The following is a 27,388-nucleotide window of genomic DNA, read 5'->3' on the forward strand; positions in this document are numbered from 1 at the left end:
ATTTGTCCGAAATAGCTGATGTAGATTTTGTAATGATTAGCTCCCCAGTGCCTGCAAGTTTCCTCGTATATCGTTTGATTATTTTGCTGTTTTCAATTTTCCAAGTGAACAGGGTGTCAAAAGTGAAACCGTTGGAATTAGCGTAGCCATTTTTTCTAACACTGAGTTGTCTAGCGTTAACTACGTAATTGGATGTTTTGTTGATAATTTGAAGATTGAATACGTTGATTTTTATTTGGAATTAATATGCAAACCCAGTTTCACGCCCATTTGCTGAGCATGTCAATTAGTGATTCCTGAATCCAAATTTTGATTACCACATTTACGACTTCGATGTCTAATATTTATTTGTCCCATTTTGCTAAAGTGATAAATAAATTCTTTAGCTGCTTAAATTTTCCTTTTTTTGATAGTATTTTCAGTTTCAATGGTGTGGGAGTTTATCTGTTTTTTTACTGAATCAAGCCTTCATTAACGGACTTATTTCTTTCATACTTGGCAGGCGGGTCGTATAACGCAAAGTTACATCGCGTACGACTTAATTTGATGTATAATTAATTTTAGATAATTAATTGAATTTTCTTATTAAAAGTACTATTACACAAACATTCGTGTGTGTGTTCTTTTGTTTTGCGATTGCTTATGGCAAAGCTGTTCTATTTATACACACACATTATATATATATATATATATATATATATATATATATATATATATATATATATATATATATATATATATATACGGATTCAAGTGTTAGATTATTGAAGTACTCAGGGTCTAAATTTATGAGTTAAAAAATTACTATTGAAAGTCTTTAAAATCAATTTTCATTTTATATACTTAAAATAATAATTTTCAATTATTTATGAACATTACATAAAATTTTTAAAAAAGTGTATCAACGTTTATAAAATTTCTAAAATTGTGTCTGAAATGTATTTGCATTTTGTCCTTTAGTTCTCATAACGTTATTTGATTTAGAAATCACAGTTACTTCCCTTAAAAAGAACCATTAAATCGGGGGAGAAAGAATTTACTTTTATTACTTTGTTTTGGTGTTAGGAAAAGAAAATAATTATATAATTAGCGGGGATTGATTAAGTGCAATGTGGTTGGTATTTTTAATATGGCCTTTTATTTATTCCATACACTGAACGTACTGTTTACTAATATTTTTTTAAAATCAATAACAATTAATAAGCCAGGTCCTACAAATCCTATATGTTTAATTCTTTCCATTTACGGATAAGCTTGGAGTATTATAATTTTGTTCACAAAATTAAAACAGATGCGTCCGCCGGCGCCCCTCCACGGCTCGATTCGGCGCCCTGGGCTATCATGTGAGCGCTATGGTGCATACTATCGTTTTAAACAGTGCGATAGACTACAAATAAGAAACTTTACTAAAATCTTTAAGTGAATCAAATCCGGGCGTCCTCCGGCACGCCGACTGGGTGCTATTTGGCGCCCCAGGCCTTCCCGTGTTTGCTATGGTACCTACGTTCGCGTAAGTGAGCTCAAAAGACTATGAATAAGTTGGGTACTATAGTCGTTTACTAAGTTGAATCAGGCGGTTACGCCGCCGTCGTCATGGTGAGATTTGGCGCCCCAGGCTAGACTGTGGACACTTTGAGTTTATCTTTGCGTTTGTGTTTTCTTTGTGTTTGAGTTTAGGTTTGCGTTTGTGGTTGTGTTTGCGTTTGGGTTTGATTTTGGTTTTGGGTTTGTTTTCTTTTGCTTTTTTTCTTTGCGTGTGTGTTTTCGTTGCTTTTTTCTTTGCGTTTGTATATTCTTTGTGTTTGTGGTTGTGTTTGTGTTTGCGTTTGTTTTTGTGTTTTCGTTTGTGTTTGTATTTGTGTTTGTGTTATGTTTGCGTTGTTTTTTGGTGTGTTTTGGTTTCATTTGTTTACGTTTGGATTTGTTTTCGTTTACTTTTTTGTTTGCGTTAGTGTTTGTGTTTTCTTTGTGTTTGTGGTTGGGTTTGTCTTTGCGTTTGTTTTTGTGCTTTCGTTTGTGTTTGTTTTGTGTTAGTGTTATGTTTTCGTTTTTTGTGTGTTAAGTTTGGTTGTGGTTAGGGTGGGCAATGCCGTGTTTATGCTGATTACTAAACACACAAGTTATGGCCCTTTACAGATACGTTTTTCAGAGATGCCAGTGCAGGACCTGGCCGGGACGGCTAGTATATATATATATATATATATATATATATATATATATATATATATATATATATATATATATATATATATGTATATATATATGTATATATATATGTATATATATATATATATATATATATATATATATATATATATATATATATATATATATATATATATATATATATATATATATATATATATATTTATTTATTTATTTATTTATTTATTTATAATATATTTCAATGATTATGGAAGTTTGTTATATTCTTGTTTTCAAGTTAAGCCTTGATTAACGACTAATTTCTTTCAAACTTGGCAGGCGGGTCAGACTGTTTACCTGTTAAGTGCTATCGGTATTCTGTATTTCGATACAATCAGATCTGCTGTAGGTGTAATACTATATTTTTTAAAAATATTTTTAACAAAATCTATTTTTTTTACAGGTTTTGAAGCCCTGCACTCTTCTGATTAAACGTGTGTTTCAAACGTACTTGTTATAGGCATACTTGTTACATAATTCAAAGAAGCATTGCTACACTAAATTTTGATATACTTGTAAAGTATGCTTTTTACTCACACAGTTTTTGGAGATTGTTTAAATATGTAAAAACAAATGTGCTGTTTACTTCCCTTTCTAATTTTATCAAAAAGTGAGAAAAGGCTATTTCAATGTAATTAATTTAAATGATGTACTTATTTTGAGCTATGAAAACGAGTCTGTTCTCTGAGTAAGTGTCTTTGTGTTGAGTTCAAAATATTGAATTGTGTCATATACTTTTACAGATATACCCCCCCCCCCCGAATTCCCCCCCCCCCCCCCCCCAAAAAAAAAAAAAACAACAAAAAAACATGGTACTATTTAGGCTGTCGAACACAAATTAAACACCGAACTTTTTAAAACGTCATAACTTTTTTATCACTTGAGATATATGAACAAATTTGATATCCACTATCTTAGAATCTTGAAGTCTTGACATAGATAGAAACTTTAAAAAAGCTCAGTTTTTTTAAAGTAAAGTGCTTAAAGTGTAAAAGTGATGCACGTCTAGTCATTTTACAGACACAGCACGCACAGGTGTAGCGAGGGCGGGGAGGGGGGGGGGGGGCAGCGGATTGCACCGGGTGACACCAATTAGTGGGATGACAAAAAATAGCAAAATGTAGGGATAAATAATGCTTTTGAAGTCCCATTAATGATTAATTAAAGTTAAATAGTCTTTTATGTACAAATCGACAGTTATTACAAGAGGGTGGGGTGACACCATTATGTAAAAGGGCATTATATAGATAAAACAATGCTACACCCAACTGTATTAACAGGTTATAGATAACATCGTTACTATTAAGTCTGCAGTGATTAAAGCTTATACACTTACATGTACGTGTAAGGCATATATTTAAATTATAGGCCTGTGTAGGACGACACAAAAATCACACACACGCACACACACGCACACACATAAGTATATATATATATATATATATATATATATATATATATATATATATATATATATATATATATATATATATATATATATATAAATATATATATATATATATATATATATATATATACTTTGTTTCTTGGTGGGGGGGTGACACCAAGAAGTGCCGCACAGGATGACACCCAACCTAGACACGACACTGGCAGTTCGTGCTGCGAATTTGCGTGTTACCTGATAGTCTACGCTAGGCGATGTGTTTACAGACACACATACACATAAACACACACATACACACATACACACACACACACATACACACATACACACACACATACACTCATACACACACAGACATACGGACAAAATTGCAAAACTATGTTTTTCCAGATTACAATACTCTCTATATACTTCGTATACGAGAAAGTAAAAAAGTATATTTTTTTTATCTTAATATTTATTGTTACTGCACGCTTAACACGCTAGCGATGCCTTAAGTGTAGATTTACAAATGGTACAATGTAAACATTGAATACAGTTCATACCGGCGCTGTCACAGTATAGACTAGAAAGTAATATTTTTGCTATTATCAATTAACCGAATTAATGTTGCATAGACAGTGTAGAAAAATGGGGCATCCACTTTATAAAGAACGAATAACTAAAAAAAGAAAATAAAACAAATATAAACTATTATAATAATAAGCTTTTAAATACAGTAAAAAATGAAATATATTTAAAAAATTGAAATATATAGGCCTATAAGAAACTTGGTTTTTTTTAGTAACAGCTTTGGTTTCTTCATATTTTTTGCGATCATCGCTTTTATTAAAGAATGCACATTCGTTTTTCTTACTTTCACTTCATTTAAAAGCTTGTTATTACAAACCCTTACAGTAGTTCAAGCGTGGCGACAAAGTTTGTAGCGCTATACAACCACTACAATGTGTGTTAGACCGTCGTGCTGAGAGGCACATGACACATTTTGTAGCGCTATACAACCACTACAATGTGTGTTAGACCGTCGTGCTGAGAGGCGCATGACACATTTTGTAGCGCTATACAACCACTACAATGTGTGTTAGACCGTCGTGCTGAGAGGCACATGACACATTTTGTAGCGCTATACAACCACTACAATGTGTGTTAGACCGTCGTGCTGAGAGGCACACGACACAGTTTGTAGCGCTATACAACCCCTACAATGTGTGTTAGACCGTCGTGCTGAGAGGCACATGACACAGTTTGTAGCGCTATACAACCACTACAATGTGTGTTAGACCGTCGTGCTGAGAGACACACGACACAGTTTGTAGCGCTGTACAACCACTACAATGTGTGTTAGACCGTCGTGCACACAGACACGGTCATATTGCGTCAATATATAGCGGTAGATTTAGCCTGCACGGTAGCGGATCTCACATCTGTATACGCTCGAGGAAACTTACATTCAGCCTGTTTAAATTATTACTTCATCGACAACGGTTGTTTATTTATTGTTATTAATTTTATGTAGCAGGTAGCAGACACATTGTTATATCTAGTCTATTTTTGGCCGTTTATGTTGGTACCAAAAGGCTGTGTTTAAAAGCGATGTTTTTTTTAAAGTGTTAAATGGTGTTAAAACTGGAACCGTTAGTTGTAAGCAGGAACACAGAACGTGCCTGATAACGAGGCTTATGTCAAAGCACCCTGCACTTAAGGGTCAAGGTCGCCACACCGTCTGACGTATTTATATATATAGCTCGGTGCAGTTCACAGTTATAGGAGCGTGTAGGCCTACTTGTAATGTTTAATAGTCCGGACCAACGTATAGCTTTACAAGCGGAATGTTGTGTTGATTGTTTGCAACGTTTAGGTACAGCTCATGGTTTGTAAATTTATATTTCCATTATCTCTAAATAGCCCGGATTACATTTTTGTGTGGAAATTTCCTTAAAGCTCCTGTTTTACATTCAGAGTTTTGTGAACATGTTTCTTTAATAAGAAATTTAATATAATTATGAATTTAATATAATTGTGTATTTCGAAAAACCTATACACACTATAAAAAGATCACTAAAACACCTGCTTTGCAACAAGTGCTGGTAGCTACGCTGTTCATTCTTTTGTTTAAATAGCTGTCCACAAAATGAGGTATTCTGCCTTAGTAGGGTCGATTTCAACTATTTTGTTATTGCTCCATAATTAACCCATGATTTTTGAATGGTTATGTTTAACTTCTAAATGTTAAAATAAATAAAAGTTAAAATCAGATTAACCCTGTTAAAATGACGTAAACCTAATCCAACAGACTCTGAATAAATGGCAGCACTAAACAGATGGATAAAAGCGGCACTCGGTACTCAGTGCAGGCGACACTGGATGTCCACTGTATCCGTGGATACGAGGAGTGAGCAGGTCAATGCCCGACCCTTCCAAGAGATTCCCGGCCCACGAGGCATTTACTTGTGGCCGTATATTGGTATCATGCTGCATTATAAACCATTCTGTGAGTACAGACTTATTTCATGCTGCATTATAAACCATTCTGTGAGTACAGACTTATTTCATGCTGCATTATAAACCATTCTGTGAGTACATACTTATTTCATGCTGCATTATAAACCATTCTGTGAGTACATACTTATTTCATGCTGCATTATAAACCATTCTGTGAGTACAGACTTATATCATGCTGCATTATAAACCATTCTGTGAGTACAGACTTATTTCATGCTGCATTATAAACCATTCTGTGAGTACATACATATTTCATGCTGCATTATAAACCATTCTGTGAGTACATACTTATTTCATGCTGCATTATAAACCATTCTGTGAGTACATACATATTTCATGCTGCATTATAAACCATTCTGTGAGTACATACTTATATCATGCTGCATTATAAACCATTCTGTGAGTACATACTTATATCATGCTGCATTATAAACCATTCTGTGAGTACATACTTATTTCATGCTGCATTATAAACCATTCTGTGAGTACATACTTATATCATGCTGCATTATAAACCATTCTGTGAGTACATACTTATTTCATGCTGCATTATAAACCATTCTGTGAGTACATACTTATTTCATGCTGCATTATAAACCATTCTGTGAGTACAGACTTATTTCATGCTGCATTATAAACCATTCTGTGAGTACAGACTTATTTCATGCTGCATTATAAACCATTCTGTGAGTACATACATATTTCATGCTGCATTATAAACCATTCTGTGAGTACAGACTTATTTCATGCTGCATTATAAACCATTCTGTGAGTACATACATATTTCATGCTGCATTATAAACCATTCTGTGAGTACATACTTATTTCATGATATGTTATAAATTATTCAGTTAGTACATACTTATTTCATGATACGTTATAAATTATTCAGTTAGTACATACTTATTTCATGACACGTTATAAATTATTCAGTTAGTACATACTTATTTCATGATACGTTATAAATTATTCAGTTAGTACATACTTATTTCATGATACGTTATACATTATTCAGTGAGTACATACTTATTTCATGATACGTTATAAATTATTCAGTTAGTACATACTTATTTCATGATACGTTATAAATTATTCAGTTAGTACATACTTATTTCATGATACGTTAAAAATTATTCAGTTAGTACATACTTATTTCATGATACGTTAAAAAAACTTTCAGTTATTTGAAATATTGTATATTACATTATAAGCTATTGAGTGAATACACAAAGCTTTATGCTGTATTCTAAAACACTCCGTGAGTTAACACTGATTTTATAGCTACGTTATAAACCATTCATGTATATCTAAGCAAAGTAGGGTATCTTGGGATGCACGTCTGTCACGCTATTCCTTACATCAATTAGATCGGGTATTTGTGGGAAAGTTTCAGAGGTACAAAAAAAAAAGATATTCAACCTCATTCTAACAGAAAAACTATAGCGATCTGAACAATAGCGTTTAAGGTGACCAAAAACTGATCTAGTCTGACTATATATTTTTTCAAAATTAGATCGACCACTTGCAGATGAAAAACTAACTTAATATTTGACAAGGAAAGACCCAAGATACCTGGAAAAATACCAAAATCTCAGAAATGTTATATATAGGGTTTGAACATTGACCTACTTTACCGCTCTGTTTTACCTAAGGGGCTTAACTGCGTCTAGAATTCAAACTTTTAGTTTTCACCGTACTTTGACTGCACGCAAAAAAAAACAACAAAAAAAAAACATCTGGAATAGAAAAAAGTTCAATAAAAATTTATGTTAAACGGTTTTCAAAATGCTTAATAATAATTATCCGCTTCATTGCTTCTGTAAAAAAGCAAATAAATCACATATAAACAATGCCAATTATTAATGATTTTAGTGTGTCTTTTCTGAGGCACAAGGGTATTTACTTTATTTTTTTAATATTGCAAAGTTATTTCAACACTGCTATTAAATAATTAAAGAGGTTATTTGGCACAAAACAATTAGTGATAAAACTCTAATAATGTGAAATGAAAACAGTTTCGACGTAAGGTCAGTAGTATATTAGGTCCCTTTTGGTTAGCATGGGGGAAGCGGATGCGGAGGTGGAGGTGGAACAAAGGATATATAGGAAAATACTCCCCGCCTGGGGGATGCGGAGGGACAATGACATATAGCAAAATACTCCGCATCCTGGTGGAGGCGGGTGAGCAGGAGGGACAATGAGATATAGTAAAATACTCCCTGGGTATTAAAATCAAACAAATAATCAAATTACGTAACTCGTTAATAAAATTTTAAATTTAAAAATTTAAAAAATCAAACTAATTAAAAAAACTCATTAAAATTACGTAACTAGGTAACTGATTACGTCACAAGGTCACTAATTACGTCACAAGGTCGCTGATTACGTCACTGACCTACTCCCCCACCACACCCGCATCCCCCCCCCCCCCAGGTGGGGGAGTATTTTACTATATCTCGTTGTCCCTCCACCTCCCCCAGGGAGTATTTTACTATATCTCATTGTCCCTCCGGCTCACCCGCCTCCACCAGGATGCGGAGTATTTTGCTATATGTCATTGTCCCTCCGCATCCCCCAGGCGGGGAGTATTTTCCTATATATCCTTTGTTCCACCTCCACTTCCACCTCCGCATCCGTATCCCCCATGCTAACAAAAAGGGACCTAATATACTACTAAGGTCTTCTACTGTTAAATAGATATTCGTAATTTTTCACTGTAAAACCTGCAAGTTGTTATTTAATGCAAATTTTAAAACTTAGTAAAATGCCTAGTATAGAGTGGTAAAGAGCGATGCTTTCCCCATTGATTTTAATTAACTAAACTTCTGCTATCTAGAATATCAATAAAATCTAATGACATCATTTATATCTAATTGAAATATATAATGGTGTTAAATTGTAACATAAGTCTTTGAAACAACGCTATTCGCGGTACATTGTTTTAGTGTTAAATTTGGTCGTGGTTTCTGTGTGCATGGGAGGGAATGGGGAATGCAATGCCCAAATATTATATAGAGGTGTCGTGGCCTAATGAGATGTTAAATCACGGCACTCAACTGTATACTTTTGTGGGTAAATACGCAAACAATTTTGGGGTTAGGCTTTGCACATATTTCTGATAAAGGTGTAAAAAGTGTAATTATCTTTTGCGAAACTTAAAATTTTATAAATGGCTGTTTTAAATGCAGCTTTATACCAAGCTCTTTAATTTTTAAAATGTTTTTAAACAAACATATCTGCGTTAGCATTATATTTAGAAATGGCTAAAAATGGCTGAAACAAAGCCTAGCCGATAGTGGCTAGGTAACTAATATTTATTTCATATAACATTATAAAACACATCAATTGATATGAAATAAATGGTCAATTTTGAACAGATAAATGAGAGTATTCATGCCACATTATAGACCTAAAAGTTATTGCACATAAGCTGGTGTCCTTTCGTACGTGTATATTCATGTGTTCGTGTCGTATGTACACATGTGTATACATCTACGTGTCCTCGTGTATACACGTGTGTATATGTCTAGGTGCTATGGTGGACAAACGTGTGTATATATCTCCGTGTCCTTGTGTACACATGTGTGTATAATGACGAGGTCTAACATCGTTTCTCCACCAGCTCCTTACACTGCTGAAACAATTCACCTGCTACACCGAGAGATGCACAGAAAATACGGCCCTATATTCAAATATCGGTTGGATAAGATCTCCGTCCAGACGAGCAGCCCAGAAGACATGGAAACTATATTTAGAAACGAAGGCAAATTTCCCTACCGTCCAGCGTCGGACCTTGATATTGTCTACGCAGAGAGAAACGGACATAAGATGACCCTGGCATCCCTGTAAGTTCATGATAATGCCGAGCATATAAGTGTTTACCTGACATGTTAAAATACATTCTTTGATTTACCCGAACAAATACAACGTAGTGGGTCTTTATATCGCCCTTCACCCTATCTTCACACTTTATTACAAATGTAACACCCCACCCACTCTCCTAAATTTACAATTAAGCCGAACCCCTCTCCCCTAAACCACAATATATTAGTAGAGTTTCAGTTAACAAACAAAAAAAAATAATACCGATATATTACTTATGTATAAGTGTGTTGGCTAGAGTGATTTAGCAGAAAAGAAACTTTCACAGTCAGTTCTAAAAAGTTTGCAATCTCTGTTTAGTATTAGATGACATTTCATATTGTAAGTTAACTTCTAAAATGTAATCTAACTTTAATACGCGTGTTACATATAGATCTGGTTATATTATTCAATATGCAAAATTTTAGAGTACAGTTTACCATCGTTTTCATGTACTTTAAAACTTCTCCAGGCTATATCGGATAAAGGGGTTGGGGGGGGGGGGGGGAATCTGAAAAGGCAGAAGCCAGGTGAGCCCGATTTATAGGGTCCACCAAATTTTCTTGTACGAACCGTAGTAAACTTAAACTTACACGTAATTGTTGGTTTTTACAAGAAAACACATGATTGTTTTAAGGTTTGAATCAGACGCTTTTTCTTTTTTTTTCTAAATATGAAGCATGTGCACAACTTATAGTTTAGAAGCTATCCTCACCCCAGATATTTTTTTACTTAAAGCCCATGCTTCTTAAGACAACACAGTCCGTACCAGCGTTCGCTTATGACAATGCAATTGGTTTAAAAAATACATGTATTGCATTCTGGAAAATTTGTAATGTTCGGTATAACTAGTAAATTAATTTTTTTTTCTGGCGACTTTTGTTTCTGTTTGTTAAGTGATCGTTATAGCGGTCAAAGTATGGCATTTTATAAACCTTCAACACGCCCGCCTACCGTGTGATCACTTTCTATTCGGAAAATGGTTGCCTAAAGCGACTCTTCTTAAATGACAAGAATTGTATTTCTGGAAACACAAAAATACCAAAAAACTGAATCTCATCTAAACAAACTAGACATGTTTAACCCATGATCGGTTTGATGCTTAACAAACTTAACAATTAGTTCAGCTATTGGAAGGCCTATAACTATAGTGCTATAATCCTAACGACAAAAAAAAGTTTTTTAAAATGCAAGAAGTATATTTTAAATGTGTGTTGAGATGTTGGTTCCTGACGTTGTTACATAAACCAAATTTATTAAGAATTAAAACTGAGCATAGACTGCATCGACGTGTTTAGGTTTTTCTGTTTTTACAATCACAATGGGTGTTTTAGAAAAGTTCAGATTAACAATAACATCGAATAACCTCGTGTTAGGGCTATTGCGTTTTTAATGTTTAGGATTGTTTAAAAAGACACAACGCATTGTTTAATATCAATTTTAAAATGTTCTTCTGTTAAAAACAATTTAATTTTTAATATGCTGAAAAATAAAAAAAAATTTTAAATGGTCTACTGTCAAAAACAATTCATAAAATACTATACTGTTGAAAACAATTTTTTAAAATGCTTTACTGATAAAAACAAAATGTAAATGTTCTTCTGTTTAAAAATAAAATTTTGGATGTTGAAGGAACGGAGAAGAGTGGTACAAAGTGCGGACACCAGCCAACAAACGTCTGATGAAAGCCGACTCAGCACACCACTACCTCGCCCCACAGAACCAAGTCGCGGATGAATTTGTTCACATCCTGTCCACTCAAAAGATGGACGGTGAAGAGATGCAGGACTACTTTTTCCGTTTTGCTGCAGAAAGTATGCACATATCTAACAATTTATATTGTAATTTCTTTATTTTAGTAGCATTATAAAATACTAGCTGCATACCCGTGCTCCACCACGGTGAATCTTTTTTTTAAATGTACCAACTTGGGAACAGAAAAAAAAACTAAACACAAACACAAAAGAAAACACAAACACAACGCAAACAAAAACACAGCACAAACACAAACACAGCTCAAACACACAAAGAAAACATAAATATAAAAAACAAAAGAAAACACAAACACAACGCAAACACATAGCAAACGCAAAAAAACTTAAACAAAAACACAAACGCTACAAGCAAACACAAAAGAAAAAACAAACACAATGCAAACAAAAATGCAAAAACTGATGATGACTGACTGGCACACTACCACCAGCGCTATATTATAGATAACATTTTAAGCATCGACAGATTAATGATTTGTTTATTCTTATTAAGTACAAAGCTACACGTATTACACGTATATGAAATTACTCTATATTGCACATACACACAAACGCACACACAAACACACACAAACACACACAAACACACACACACACACACACACACACATATATATATATATATATATATATATATATATATATATATATATATATATATATATATATATATATATATATATATATATTTATATATGTGTGTGTGTGTATGTATGTATGTATGTATGTATATGGTGACAGGACAAAAGATCTCAGGACAAATGATCTCAGACAAAATATCTCAGCAAAATTGTAATAGTTTGTAGGATAATTTTAGTTATTCTGAATATTTTTTTTTATTGACTGTCATATGGTTTAGTAAAGATTTAAAAAAAAAAATTGTTCTTTTATCCAAATGTTTTCCAACTTAAAGACATTGCACCATAAATATGTGTAATGAATTTACACACGATGCTAATGCAGCCTTTTAAACAAAACTGGGTTAAAATTCTATTTCCTAAAAAGGCGTCAGCATTTTGAAAATGATAACTGCAGACCCCCCCCCCCTACCACACACACACCCAACCCTAGGGTTTATATTTGGTTACAGAGTTGTATTTTTTAAGGTAGATGGAAATCTAAACTCTAAACATTCAATGTTTGTATTTTACTCTTGCAGGTATTGGAGTCGTATGCTTCAATGCGAGACTTGGTTTCCTTAACAAATCTGGATCGGACGACGCAAAAGCCGTTGAATTTCTTCAAGCCACAAAAGATATCTTGGTGCTCTTGCTCCATTCATTTAATGGCACTTCCGTTCTACACAAATGGTTTCGGAACAAAACATATAGAGACTATGAGAGAGCCTACAACATTCTGAAAAAGTCTGTATCTTCTTTGATAATAGTTTGTGTATTATTTTAAGATATTTTACAATGTCAAGCATTTAAACGTCAAAATTAATTCATTTTAGTCATTCAGTTGCTTGATCGTTTTTCAGAAACTCAGCTCAACACATCCTTAGGGCTAAGAAAGCTGTAGAAGACAAGCAAAGGGCCGGTACTCTAGACCCAGAAGAGCCAAACTTTCTTCTCTCTCTGACCTCAGAAAACATCATGGATGAGAGAGATATCTGCAACATAACAGAAGGTCTTTATATGGCAGGAACTGATTCGGTGAGACTGACATGATACTATTTAATCGTTGTTAGTCTATTGATTACGTTACAGAACAAGCAATCAAGGATCTTTACCCGACAAGGCCCACCAAGGAGCTAATCCCGCAGCCTAAATAGAGTTAAATAAACCGGGAGTGATCTCCCCTAAACTTTCTCGAATATTCTTATATAAAACAACAGGGGATGAGAACTTGGGATATAGACATGATTTTTAATCCATTTTAAATACTTAAAGTTTTTAAAATTAAATAAAATCTCGTAGACAAAAGATTGCACACCAAGTGAACGCCAAATAAAAAAATTTGCATAATAGTGCGCAATATTTTTTAGTACTTTAAAAATTTACATTTGTTTTTTTGAGAAATCGGAAGTAGCGTAAATTAGTACTTCCGGTAAACGGAAATTACTCAACATTTGAAAGACGGTAGAGGACTAGATCTTACACTTACATGTGAAATTTCATTTATCTATCTGAAATAGTACTCAAGTTATAGGCTTTTGAAAAATTCAAAGTAGAAAAAGTACCACTTCCGGTTATCGGAAATCGCTCAAAAGTTGATACGGATCTACGATTTTGATAAAATAATTATATATGAAATTTCATCAACCTACCTGTAACGGTACTCAAGTTATTGTGTTTACACACGGACAGACACACACACACACACAGACACACAGACATACGGACAGAATTGCAAAGCCCAGTTTTTCAGACTGGATTACGCATAAAACCTCTTAATTTTGATAAATCTGGATTGATAATTTTTGCCCGATTAAAATAAGTCCTCTATACTTCGGATGTGATGAAGGACTGAGGTGTAATACGGTGAAAATTGTTAAAATTTCAAGTGATTTTTGTGCACGATTACAATACTTTCTCTATACTTCGTATATACGAGAAAGTAAAAAGAGGTTTTTAAACTAAGACATGTACTTTTAGTTTTTAACCCTAACCCGACACCAACCCTAACCTAACTTCAACCCGAATCCAACCCAAGCCCTAAACCTAGTGGCGGATAAGGATTTCTTTTTATTGCGTGTTTTAAATATTTAAAAGTGTAGACATCAGAAGTAGGTCAAGGTTGCATGCATCTAATAAATTGGAGCTATCTATAAGTGACGGGGCGTTACTCAGACATGTGGACATTTTTTGCCTTAGTGTTGGGGATTTTCTGGAAAAGATCCTCTATCCATTTATTAATTCTTATCAAACACAAAATCAGACGATTTTTATAAAAGGAGAATCCAAAAAAAAAATAATTAAATATAGCTTTTTTCATGGGAACAAAAGAGCCAGATTTCGATAAACTCTCACAAAACAGCAAAACTTTACCTTAGCACTCGACTACGTCCACAGACAGCGAGGAACCTGCAAGTTCTCTTCTACAACTTGGCCAAGAATCCAGACAAACAGGAAACTCTAAGGCGAGAGGTTCTGAGTGTCGTGGGCCCAGACAAGCCGGTGGATGCTCAAGCCTTGTCTAAGATGCCATATCTTAAAGCCTGTTTAAACGAATCGTTCAGGTGAGTAGAACATTGAACATGGGGGTTACAATAAGGCCTGTTTCAGTCATCTATTTAGGTAAAGAACATATGAACTGAACACTATAGTTCAGGGGTTCACAACCCCGTGCCCGCGGGCGCCATGGCGCCCGCTGAACGATTCGTATGTGCCCGCCTCTCACTATTCGACAAAGACAGAATTTTTTTCATAAACATTATTGAAAGGTTGAAGGGGATGGAAATCGAAAGTTTGAGGGGGGGGGAGGGGGGATGCAAATCAAAAAATTGGAGGGGGGGGTGCAAATCGAAAGTTTGAGGGGGGGGGAAGGTGCAAATCGAAAATTTGAGGGGGGGTGCAAATCGAAAATTCGAGAGGGGGGTGCAAATCGAAAATTTGAAGGGGGGGGGTGGTTCCAAATCGAAAATTTGAGGGGGTGAAAATCGAAAGTTTGAGGGAGGGGTGGGGTGCAAATCGAAAGTTTTGTCCCCGTGTGACGGGAACGGTTGCTACGCCTCTGGAAGGAGTTTGTCGATTTAAAATAGGTGGTGCCCGCCACTCTACCGATATTTTAAAATGTGCTCTAGAGTAAAAAAAGGTTGGGAACCCCTGCTACAGTTAGATGTAGGTTTGTTTCAGTCTTCTATTTAGATGAGGAACATTTGAACTGAACACTATAGTTTCAGGCATTATTGCAAGTGAATAGATCATTTGAAGAGAAGAAGACCTAATTCGGTTTTGTTTAGGTGAATCATTATGCGTGCTGTAACATGTTTGCAGAGGCGTCGCGAGGCGTCGCGGGGGCTGGGGGTGCGGAACGCACCGAGTGACACCAATTAGGGGGGGGGGGGTAACACCAAGACAAAATTATTGCAAAATATATAGAAGAAAAATGATTAGAGTTAAAATGGGGGGGGGGGGGCACCATGATAACTCTGGAGTAAACCATGAAAAGTTGCTTCGTCCCTAATGAATTAAAATAAATGTGTTCACAAATTCACGCGATTTGGCAAAATAGGACCGGGAGGGGTGACACCAAGTGTATTATATATATATATATATATATATATATATATATATATATATATATATATATATATATATATATATATACATATATATATATATATATATATATATATATATATATATATATATATATATATATATATATATATATATATACATATATGTAACTAGGGTGGGCCTAGTTACTAGTCACTATTGTTGAGAACGCGATAGTGCAGGTGTTGGACTGATAAGCCAACTGATAACGATCATAAAGCCACGGCGTAGTTTGGAAGGATACGACAAGCGCTGTCAACTTTGACACGACTTGGCTGACGAAACAGTGCAGATGTTATATTAAATCGGACTGTACGACAGAAGCGGCGTAATTAACATTCTGATGCAACGATTAGAATCGATTACGATTACGATTATGATAGAACCGAATACGACTACGGATACGAAGGGGATATAAGGAAGGCGACGGCTGAGCTCTCAGTCTCTCTCTCGCTCCCTCTCGATCAGTCAGTCTGTGTGGCAGTATCAAGTTGGTTATTGAACGGGTTAGCCGTATTGTGTTAAGAAGGACGATAGACATGTGCATTCAGTTATGTGAAGACTAGTGAGGACTGTTGGGGGTCAGTTGATTCAGACTATTATTGTGAAGCATTCCTTTTGATTCATTATATTATTGTGAAGCATTTCTTTGATTCATGTAATAAAAGGATCAATAGCGAACCTGCATCTTCGAGTATCTATACTGTGGTCGATGTTGTGTAGAATGAGTGGTTAGACTCGGTAACATTTGGCGTTGTCGAGCAGAACTCGTTAACATTTGGCACTACAGGCAAATAGTCTCGTTACATTTGGCGCTGCGGACAGGATGAATTCAACGAGACTTGCCGCTTTAGGCACCCATAGTCAACCTTGTTCATAACTGTGTTTAGTGTGTGTGTGAATTCGAACATTCAGGGACAGTGAAAATTGAGGAACGAGGAAAATTTTTCATACACACACGGTAAGAAAGAACTCTTTTCTTTTTTTACTCAAGGAATAAAATGTCTACTCTGGACGAGAAGCAGACCCATATTGTGGTCCTGCCCAGAGAGTCCCACATTAACAAATTTTACGGGGACGGTGATCCAGCTTTAACCAACAGGTTCAGTGAAGAGGTCAAAGCGGCCTGGGCCTCGAGATGCATGTCACCAGAGGAAAGATTAAGACTGCTGATGGGCAGTATAGGAGAGACGGTTAGGGCAGAGGTCAAATGCCACGATAAAACCATCCAATCAGATCCAGATAAGGTGCTGGATCTAATTATGGAGACCTATGGGGAGAGACGGTCGGGATCGCAACTGCTATCGGGTTTCGTAGGATTAAAGCAGAGAATGGCGGAGGGTGTGATGGAATATTCACACCGAATGAACAGGGCCTTTGATGCGGTAAAGGGCAAAACACCTGACATTGATGTGCGCCTACTGAGGGACCATTTCATCGAGGGGCTAGCAACCCCGATCTTAAGGAGAGAGTTGAAAGAAGAGGTCTATAAAGACCCACAGCTGACCTTCCTTCAGGTCAGGAACGCAGCGATCCGCAGGTCCGAGGATGAGGACCAATCGAACTGTTCGGTAGACAAAGTCTCTGTGCCGGAACAGAAACAATCCCCACCCACAGGGACCGGCACGATGGAAACCATGATGGCTCAACTGTTGGCCCACCTGGATAAGGTTGACCAACGATTGGAGAGGTTGGAAAGCAGGTCAACAGCTGAGAATCAGGGCAAAAACGGGACAAAACAGGGACGGGTTGGACAGCCGCGACCCGCCGGTCCATCGCTCCGGTGGACGGCTGACGGTCGACCAATTTGCTGGTCCTGCTCACAACCCGGACATATGGCACGGTACTGTCCGGTGAAACGATCGTCCTCTGTAAGGCAGGGCCAGGCTACAGAGGGGCGAGGTTATGGCCCAAGAAACAAAATGATGGGAGTCTGTCCCGAAATGATGATTACGATCGGGGACATCGCGGTGAAGGCAATTGTGGATACAGGCTCCCAGGTGACGACAATTACGGAAAATTTTTACACCAAATGGATGAAAGGAAAAGACCATAGGTTGAGGTCTGACACATGCATGCGCCTGACGGCAGCTAATGGACTAACCATTCCATACTGTGGTTATTTTCTAGCGGATGTCGTGGTGGCGGGACATAGGTTGAAGCAGGTTGGGGTGTTCGTTACGAAACACAACCTAGAGACAAATGTGTCAAATATACCTTGCCTGTTGGGCATGAATATTCTTGGCCAGTTGCCAGAATTTCTTACAAATATTGTCGGATCGACCACACCAGGTCGGGGATCCAAGTTGGCCAGGTTTGCCAAGACCAGAGGAAGGATATCAGTCCCGGCAAACGCGGTCAAGGCAATCACATTACAAATTGGTGATAGAAGCGTGAATGGTGATGTGATGATAGAACCATGTGGCGCCGCACTGAGGGCAGGCGTCGTGTTACTGCGGACATACACATCAGCGGAGAAGGGACTAGTTCAAGGATTAGTGGCAAATGTTTTGGATGAGGAAATTTTTATACCGCCTAATACTCTGGTAGGAGTACCACAGAACGTCGAGGTACTAAGGTCGGCACAGTGCATCGAACTGAGCAATACCAGCAGTAATGAAGTAACAATTAGGTCGGTCAATGTGACGGCCGAGGTGAAGAAAGAGGATGGCCGATCATATACATTCCCGGAAACTGAGGACCCAAAACTAAATGAATTGCTGAATAAGTACAGGGATATATTTGCCTCGTACGAGGGTGATTTGGGTTACACGGAAGTAATAAAACACCAGATACCCTTACTACAAGACAAGCCGGTGGCGCAACCTTATCGAAGATTACCACCAAGTCACTACTCTGCGGTGAAAGCACACCTGAACGATCTACTAAAAAAGGGAATTATTACAACCAGCACTAGCCCGTATGCGGCACCGATAGTAGTGGTTAAAAAGAAGTCAGGGGAGATAAGACTGTGTTGTGATTACCGGAAATTGAACAATATCACAAGAAGGGATGCATTCCCCTTGCCTCGTATTGATGAATGTCTTGATGCGTTGGGGGGAGCAAGATTTTTTTCTACCTTAGATTTGGCTAGTGGCTACCACCAAGTGGCCATGCACCCCAACGATCAACATAAGACTGCATTTATTTCTCCACTGGGACTGTACGAGTGGACCCGTATGCCGTTTGGTCTAACTAATGCGCCTGCTACATTCCAGCGAGTAATGCAGAGTGCTATGAGTGACTTTCTATTTCAAATAATGTTGGTGTACTTGGATGATATACTAGTTTACTCAAAAACTTGGGAGGACCATCTAGAAAGATTAGAACAAGTGTTTCTCCGTCTTAGGGAGATAGGAGTAAAGCTGAACCCAGACAAATGCGGCTTCGGTCGGAAATCGGTACATTTTTTGGGTTATGTGATTTCGTCGGATGGCATCGCCACTGACCCAGATAAAATTGCAGCTGTTAAAGAATGGAAACAGCCAACAACCACAGTAGAGTTCAGATCATTTTTGGGCTTTGCTTCCTATTATAGAAAATTTGTACCTGGTTTTGCAAAAATTGCCGCACCGTTGCATGACTTGGTAAACAAAATGACAAAGAAACACAGTAAGGAGAAAAAGAAAGGTAAAACACAACTGATAGGTGAATTATGGACTGATGAATGCCTGAACTTGTTTAAGCTCTTGAAAAAGGCTTTGACAGAGACGCCGATATTAGGATACGCGGACTTTGACAAACCATTTCGGCTAGAAATTGACGCCAGCTCTAAAGGTCTGGGAGCTGTGCTATCACAACAACAAGAGCAAGGTTTCAGGGTTATTGCGTATGCCAGTCGAGCTCTGAAGGAATCAGAGAAGAACATGACAAATTACAGCGCAATGAAACTAGAACTTTTGACATTAAAATGGGCTGTGACTGAAAAATTCAGGGACTATCTATTAGGTGCTAAATGTGTGGTATACACTGACAATAACCCCCTCAGTCACCTAAAGACAGCAAAGTTGGGATCCATCGAACAGCGATGGGCAGCAGAATTGGCACTCTTTGACCTGGAGATAAAATATCGCCCGGGGCGGTCCAATTGCAATGCGGACGCCTTATCAAGGAATCCTTACGAGAGACCGGGCGATGAGGAAGAAACGCTGACAGGAATATGTGAGGTCAGAGCGTCAACAGATATCCCTCACGGGGTGCAAGTGATGCAAAACGGACAGACCGGGGTGGAGCACATATCCACAGAGCCCGGACATATGGACATTAGTGATTTTAATTGCCTTAATCACAAAGAGATAAGAGATGCCCAGAGAACGGATAGTGGCTTACAGCCGCTGTTGAAACACGTCCAGGAACAAAAATTCCCAGGAAGAAGGGAAAGAGAACAATTTGGTCGAGAAACAAAGAAAATACTGAGTCAGTGGGACCGTCTCAGTATAAAGGATGGTGTTCTCATGCGGAGAATTCATGACCAAATTGATGGGACAATACACCAGGTGGTGGTGCCTGGACAATTACGAGAAGAAGTGCTAAGGTTGGCACATGACAGGGCAGGACACCAGGGGCAGGACAGGACGCACAAAATATTACGACGGAGGTGTTACTGGCCCAATATGGAAATGGAGGTCAAACGCCATTGTGAGGCTTGTGTAAGGTGTCAGCATGCGAAAATGCCAGTTGTCAAAATGAGACAGCCATCAGGACACCTATTAGCGACAAAACCACTAGAAATTGTGGCTATGGACTTTACGTCATTGGAGCAATCATCGGATGGGACGGAACATGTGTTGGTAGTGACCGATGTATTCACCAAATGGACTGTGGCGGTGCCCACACGAGATCAGACTGCCAAAACAGTGGCAAAGGTCTTAATAGAACATTGGTTCATCAAATATGGCATACCAAGACAATTACACTCTGACCAGGGAAGGGCCTTCGAGTCAGAAGTAATTAACCAACTGTGCAGCCACTACGGGATCAACAAATCTAGAACAACCACATTTAATCCGAAAGGAAACGGACAGTGCGAGCGGTTCAACCGCAGCATGCATGATTTGCTGCGTACGCTAGAACCTGAACAGAAAAAACGTTGGCCTGATTTTCTCCCAGAGTTGGTATATCTATACAACTGCACACCCCATGCCACAACCGGCTTTTCGCCATACATGTTGCTGTTCGGACGGGAGGCTCGACTCCCTCTTGACTTGTTCCTAGGAAAAAAGGAGAGTATGACTGGCTCATACACTGCACTGGAATATGTGAATGAACATATGAGACGAATTAGAGAAATGTACAGGGTAGTACAGGAAAGACTAGAACATGAAGCACGGCGAAGGGAACCGCCGGTACAGACAAAGGACCCGCCACTCAAATTGAACGACAGGGTATTACTGCGTAGCCACCCGTTAGGCAGAAACAAAATCCACGACCTCTGGGGACAGGAGATATGGCAAGTCGTGGAGATGCCTAAAGTAGCAGGTGGCCCCTTTAAGATAAGACCCATCGATCACACCAAACCGGATCGGTGGGCGAATATTGCTCAATTAAAGAAATATTGTCATAGTCAAGAAGAGCAGTTACACACAAGGAAACCCAAGACAATTAGGGAACCGGAAACTTACACGGAAATTCTCATACCCATCCCGGAACAATGTCACCATCAACAGAACAACAGCGATACACAAGTGGAGGATAACGGCAACGAAGAGGATCCCGTTCCTCCCAGAAGCAGGGAGACAGTAGACCATCAGATAAGTGGTCCGCGGAGAAGTTTGAGAAAAAGAAATAATACGAAATTTTTTGTCAGCAACCATCAATTCTTTCATGGTCGCGCTGGTATGAGAACAGACTGTTCAAAAAGTCATAAAAGTGAACTGGTGAAGGCACCAAACGAAAAAGGGTGGATGTGAATTCTAGAACTGTTTTGTGTCTGAGGAATATGATGTAGACACATTTGATATGTGAAATAGGGATAACTGTCAATCTTTTACGAATGGGACGACATTGACAGTGAATGGAACAATAATTTTTTTTTTACGATGGTGCGATGGATATTTAGGAAGTGCACCTACCAAGCGTTGTTTGTGGTTGAAAACACACAAAAAAAGGCGGCGGTGGATGTAACTAGGGTGGGCCTAGTTACTAGTCACTATTGTTGAGAACGCGATAGTGCAGGTGTTGGACTGATAAGCCAACTGATAACGATCATAAAGCCACGGCGTAGTTTGGAAGGATACGACAAGCGCTGTCAACTTTGACACGACTTGGCTGACGAAACAGTGCAGATGTTATATTAAATCGGACTGTACGACAGAAGCGGCGTAATTAACATTCTGATGCAACGATTAGAATCGATTACGATTACGATTATGATAGAACCGAATACGACTACGGATACGAAGGGGATATAAGGAAGGCGACGGCTGAGCTCTCAGTCTCTCTCTCGCTCCCTCTCGATCAGTCAGTCTGTGTGGCAGTATCAAGTTGGTTATTGAACGGGTTAGCCGTATTGTGTTAAGAAGGACGATAGACATGTGCATTCAGTTATGTGAAGACTAGTGAGGACTGTTGGGGGTCAGTTGATTCAGACTATTATTGTGAAGCATTCCTTTTGATTCATTATATTATTGTGAAGCATTTCTTTGATTCATGTAATAAAAGGATCAATAGCGAACCTGCATCTTCGAGTATCTATACTGTGGTCGATGTTGTGTAGAATGAGTGGTTAGACTCGGTAACATTTGGCGTTGTCGAGCAGAACTCGTTAACATTTGGCACTACAGGCAAATAGTCTCGTTACATATATATATCTATATCTATATATATATATATATATATATATATATATATATATATATATATATATATATATATATATATATATATATATATAGCCTATAAAGTTTCTAATTTTTCTGATGTATGTGTGTGTGTGGGGGGGGGGGGAAGGAGTGACACAAAGAGGTGCCGCCGACCTAGCGACGCATGTTTGTATTATATATTGCAGGCTGTACTACCCAACACCCGGCGGCGTCATGCGAATCTTGCCAACTGATGTGGTCCTTAGTGGCTACAAGGTTCCTGCTGGGGTGAGCTAATCACATAATGTTTCTACCAAATCACATTGCAATCACACATGGTCACAAGACAAACACATAAAGTTTCTACCAAATCACGTTGCAGTCAATCATGATTACAAGGCAAACACATAATGTTTCTACCAAAACACATTCCAATCACACATGGTCACAAGGCAAACACATAATATTAATTTCACATGGTCACAAGGTAACCATACATGAAATCCACCGCCATATTTCCATTTTGATTTTAGTCTAGAACAATCCTTATAGAAATGAAATGCCATTATTTATATTTATTGCTTTGACTTTTTTTCTGTGTGGCCCCTGTGGAGCAATGGGCTACAGCTACAACTGTCCATAGGGCTTGGTTTTGAGCGTCTCTCTTATATTTGTAAGCCGGGCCAGGATTTCTTTGGCCGGTCTACTTTCCTTCTTGATAGAAGATTCTAGTCTAAAACTTTCCAAGCGATGTGTTGTGCCACAGGATATTTGGTCTGGCCATCTTCTCTTAAATATCTGTCGTAAAGAACCGTAAAACAATACTGATTGAACATTTTGTTTAAGACTCTGATCCTTGTCTCGAGTGGTGATGCTGTGTTGGCACACCTGGTCTTCTTGATACGATTTTAGGTCTTGATCTGCTCCCTCATCCTAGCTCATCCCGCTTCTAGATAATTGAATTTCTTTCTTTTTGTATATATTACTTTGATTTCCCTTATAATATCTAAAAATTAAAATCTATTGTGAAACATGTGCTGAAACATGTGCTGAAATATTGTACTGTGTGAAATCATTTACATTATTAACATTCTCATTTTACAATGTGTAATTAATTTTTAACTAGACTCCTCTGTTACTGAGTAACCTTGAAGCCTGCAGACATGCGGGTGAAAATCCAGACCGGTTTATTCCGGAGAGATGGATGCGGACGGAATCAGGCAAGAGACATGACGACATACACAGTATGGTCGTATTGCCCTTTGGATTCGGACCCCGAAATTGTATTGGGAGACGTTTCGCTGTGCAGGAAATTTATCTGGCCACTTCTAAGGTAGACATATTTAACACTAATCTCATTATTTACTCTATCTACATCATCACATCAGTAGCGTAGCTACCGTAAAGCTAGCGTAAGCAAGGAAAATAGGGGCCCTTTTCCCTCTATAAAGTAAATTATAACTTTTAAGTTGGAATTTTATATTTCTTCTATAAAAATAATTTTAAAAAGAAAATGGGAATCCAGTTTCTTTTCTACTGTAGGAAAAAATTCAAAACTTCCAAAAAAAGGGGGGGGGGGTCGTAAAGGACCCATCGGTATTAATAACACTACATGCTTTGTTGCTTTGTCTGGCAAATCGTTGAGAGAATTAAAATATAAAAAAAAACAATGAACATTGACTCTTTTGTAATAAATTATCCGGCAACAGTAAATTTACAAGCATCGCTACAAACCTTAAACGGCTAGGAAATTCTCTACCTCGCCGCCATAAACTTTACCCCCCCCCCCCCCCCCCCTCTCTACTGTCTGTCCTCACTTTGACATTGCATCCATCCATGATTTAAATTGAGCCTTTTTTACATAACAGTTGTGGACAGTGTTTTCACAACAATCTAAGTCCAACATTTGTTTTTCTAATAGTTTTGATCTTAATAACATTTTTTGTTTGTTGATCTAATTTATCTTTAATAATATGCCGCTACTAGAAGATTTTTTGCTTGTCAGCCTATACTTTATGCATTAATACAAAACTGAACCAATCGCCATGAAACATTGGGAAGTAATTTAGAATACTTCAAACATACTTCAACTAAATTCCTTCACAACCCCACATACGAGAAGCTGTGCCTCTCTCTCAAAGAGAAGCCAGAAAGAAACTCTGACTCCTGTAGAGTTTTCTGCGATTAATGTTGTCTTTATTTCGTTCGCAGGGCAGCGCCCTGGCAGTAAGGCGGTTCGGTTTGTCACCCAGAGTTTCCTAGCGGCTTTCTTAGCACTTGGGGTCAGTTGATTGGGCGTCCTGCACAAGGGGTTAGGGTTACTGCTTTATTCAACGGCCAAACTGCACAGGCGCGAGCCGGCGCCCTGGGTTCCCCTGCTAGCACTATGGCACATATACTTGTTTTAATGAGCGCCATGCCATAGGGATACGGAAGGCTGCTATAATCGATGACAATAAAATAAAAGGGTGTCCTCCAGCGCCTAGACAGTAGTAGCCTATACGGTTGGGCGCCCTGAGTCTCTTCATTAAGATGATGTTATGAAACAAATTGTAGATATACCCTTTGAGTCAGTAACTTAGCCATTCTTAGTATCGAACATACAAAAGCAGCTTAAAAGGACCTCGAAGAAAAAATTAATCATTGCGAGCTTGAAAGAAAACAATAAATCGAAACAAATCACTAGCAACTTTTTAAAATTTGTGTTTGGTTAGTGGTACGGTATCACCCGGTGCGTTAAGTGAGTGTCACCCCACCCTCACCACCTCCAAGAATTTTGCATTTCCGGTGGAGTGTTACCCTCTCTGGTAAATATTTTGTTATTTTAACTGGATAATTTATGCTTTTACATAAAGCTGGTATACAATCAAATGTGTTTTACGTTACGGGGTACTGAATAATAAAAACGTATAAATACACAGTTAGGACGTATATATTTTACAGATTGACGAAGGGGCCCAATGATATTTTTTGCATAGGGGCCCGAAAATCCTAGCTTCGCCACTGCATCACATTCTCTACTCCACCCACATCATCACATTCTCTACTCCACCCAAATCATCAGATTCTCTACGCCACCCAAATCATCACATTCTGTACTCCATCCACATCATCACATACTCTACTCCACCCAAATCATCACATACTCTACTCCACCCACATCATCACATACTCTACTCCACCTACAGGTTCTACAGAAACTGAAGATCGATATCGACGATTCGTCACGTGACACGGAGTTTGTGTACAAACTTTTCGTACACCCAACGACCCCAATCAAGTTTAAATTTTCGAAGATCAGCACTTTCAACTAGACACGACCAAACTATTTTGGCTCAATAACAATGTACTGCACTACAAAGCTCGATTTACTTAACTAGACAATTACTACAAATATTTTATTTACTTAACTAGACATTGACTACAAAATGTTGATTCACTCAACTAGACAATGACTACACATTGTTGATTCAATCAACTAGACATTGACTACTAATTGTTGATTCACTCAACTAGACATTGACTACAAATATTTTATTCACTAAACTAAACATTGACCACAAAATGTTGATCCACTCAACTAGACAATTACTACAAATATTTTATTCACGCAACTAGACATTGACTACAAAATGTTTATCCACTCAACTAGACAATGACCACAAAATGTTGATCCACTCAACTAGACTGACTGAATTGTTTATCCACTCAACTAGACAATGACTACAAAAAGGTTGATACACTGAATTGTATACCCAACATCTTCGATAACATTAACTGTGTCAAGTGCTTCTCTATTTTGTTTAAATTACAAAATATTTTTTTTTAAATTTCGATATATAAAATTAAAATTTAAAGTAATATCAAAGATGAATAATTGATATTTGTCGCAAGCACGGCATGAAAGTGCGATTTTGTGTTCTCTGATTGCACAAGATTTAAGAGGATTTATCCTTATAAATAGAACATGAATTATGTTCCTTTTAACTTTTTGAGATACGTCATCGCAGGACTATAACCTGGGGCCACCTACAGGACTGTCCTACTAGAGACAACAAATAGGACTGTCCTACTAGAGACAACTAATAGGACTGTCCTACTAGAGACAACAAATAGGACTGTCCTACTAGAGACAACAAATAGGACTGTCCTACTAGAGACAACAAATAGGACTGTCCTACTAGAGACGAGAAATAGGACTGTCCTCTCAAGATCAACAAACATGACTTTTACCAGGGACCACAAGCCATGCCGAATATAATTAAAAAATCAAATATCAATACTTGTAGTTATTCTATATTATAAAAATTGTATCTATTATTGCGCATATTCAGTCAAAATACAATACTTTATGCAATGAATAGTCTATTTGCTGTCACAATCTGTGTATAAAAATAAATTGTATGTAAAAAGTCACAATCTCTTGTTGAATGTACCGTTAACTATAGTTAATTATCACACTCCCCTTCACAATTCTTAGTTAACGTTTGCTGAATTTCACAATCTCCTGTTGAATGTAGCCTGGTGAGGTGTCACAATCTTCTGTTGAAAGTAAAGTTAGCCTGGTGAGGTGTCACAATCTCCTGTTGAATGTAAAGTTAGCCTGGTGAGGTGTCACAA

At 37.6% G+C, this 27,388-nt stretch overlaps 1 protein-coding gene across 3 annotated transcripts; it reads left to right on the forward strand.

The window, feature by feature from the left end:
* Positions 1 to 5,345: 5,345 nt before the first annotated feature.
* LOC131940877 (putative cytochrome P450 12e1, mitochondrial) lies at positions 5,346 to 27,214 on the forward strand. Of its 3 annotated transcripts, none has more exons than XM_059299777.1 (10): positions 5,346 to 5,569; positions 5,902 to 6,101; positions 9,735 to 9,957; positions 11,606 to 11,787; positions 12,905 to 13,109; positions 13,226 to 13,400; positions 14,760 to 14,926; positions 22,975 to 23,056; positions 23,895 to 24,101; positions 25,957 to 27,214. In XM_059299777.1, the coding sequence occupies exons 2-10, from the start codon at positions 5,915 to 5,917 to the stop codon at positions 26,080 to 26,082; spliced, it is 1,554 nt and encodes a 517-aa protein (XP_059155760.1). In that variant the 5' UTR covers positions 5,346 to 5,569; positions 5,902 to 5,914; the 3' UTR covers positions 26,083 to 27,214. The 3 variants fall into 3 exon arrangements, with proteins under 3 accessions (XP_059155760.1, XP_059155762.1, XP_059155763.1); XM_059299779.1 differs by having other exon boundaries at positions 5,346 to 5,480; positions 5,904 to 6,101; XM_059299780.1 differs by having other exon boundaries at positions 5,351 to 5,468; positions 5,904 to 6,101.
* Positions 27,215 to 27,388: the final 174 nt, after the last annotated feature.

Source organism: Physella acuta, unplaced genomic scaffold (assembly GCF_028476545.2).
Source record: "Physella acuta isolate Inbredline_101_S28 unplaced genomic scaffold, ASM2847654v3 ptg000335l, whole genome shotgun sequence".
In the NCBI taxonomy this organism is placed as follows: Eukaryota; Metazoa; Mollusca; class Gastropoda; family Physidae; genus Physella; species Physella acuta.

Coding starts and splice junctions, on each gene's coding strand:
- LOC131940877 (XM_059299777.1), top strand. CDS start 5,915: ATGGCAGCACTAAACAGATGGATAAAAGCGGCACTCGGTACTCAGTGC. Junction 13,110..13,225: donor GCCTACAACATTCTGAAAAA/GTCTGTATCTTC, acceptor ATCGTTTTTCAG/AAACTCAGCTCAACACATCC. Junction 13,401..14,759: donor ATATGGCAGGAACTGATTCG/GTGAGACTGACA, acceptor CTACGTCCACAG/ACAGCGAGGAACCTGCAAGT.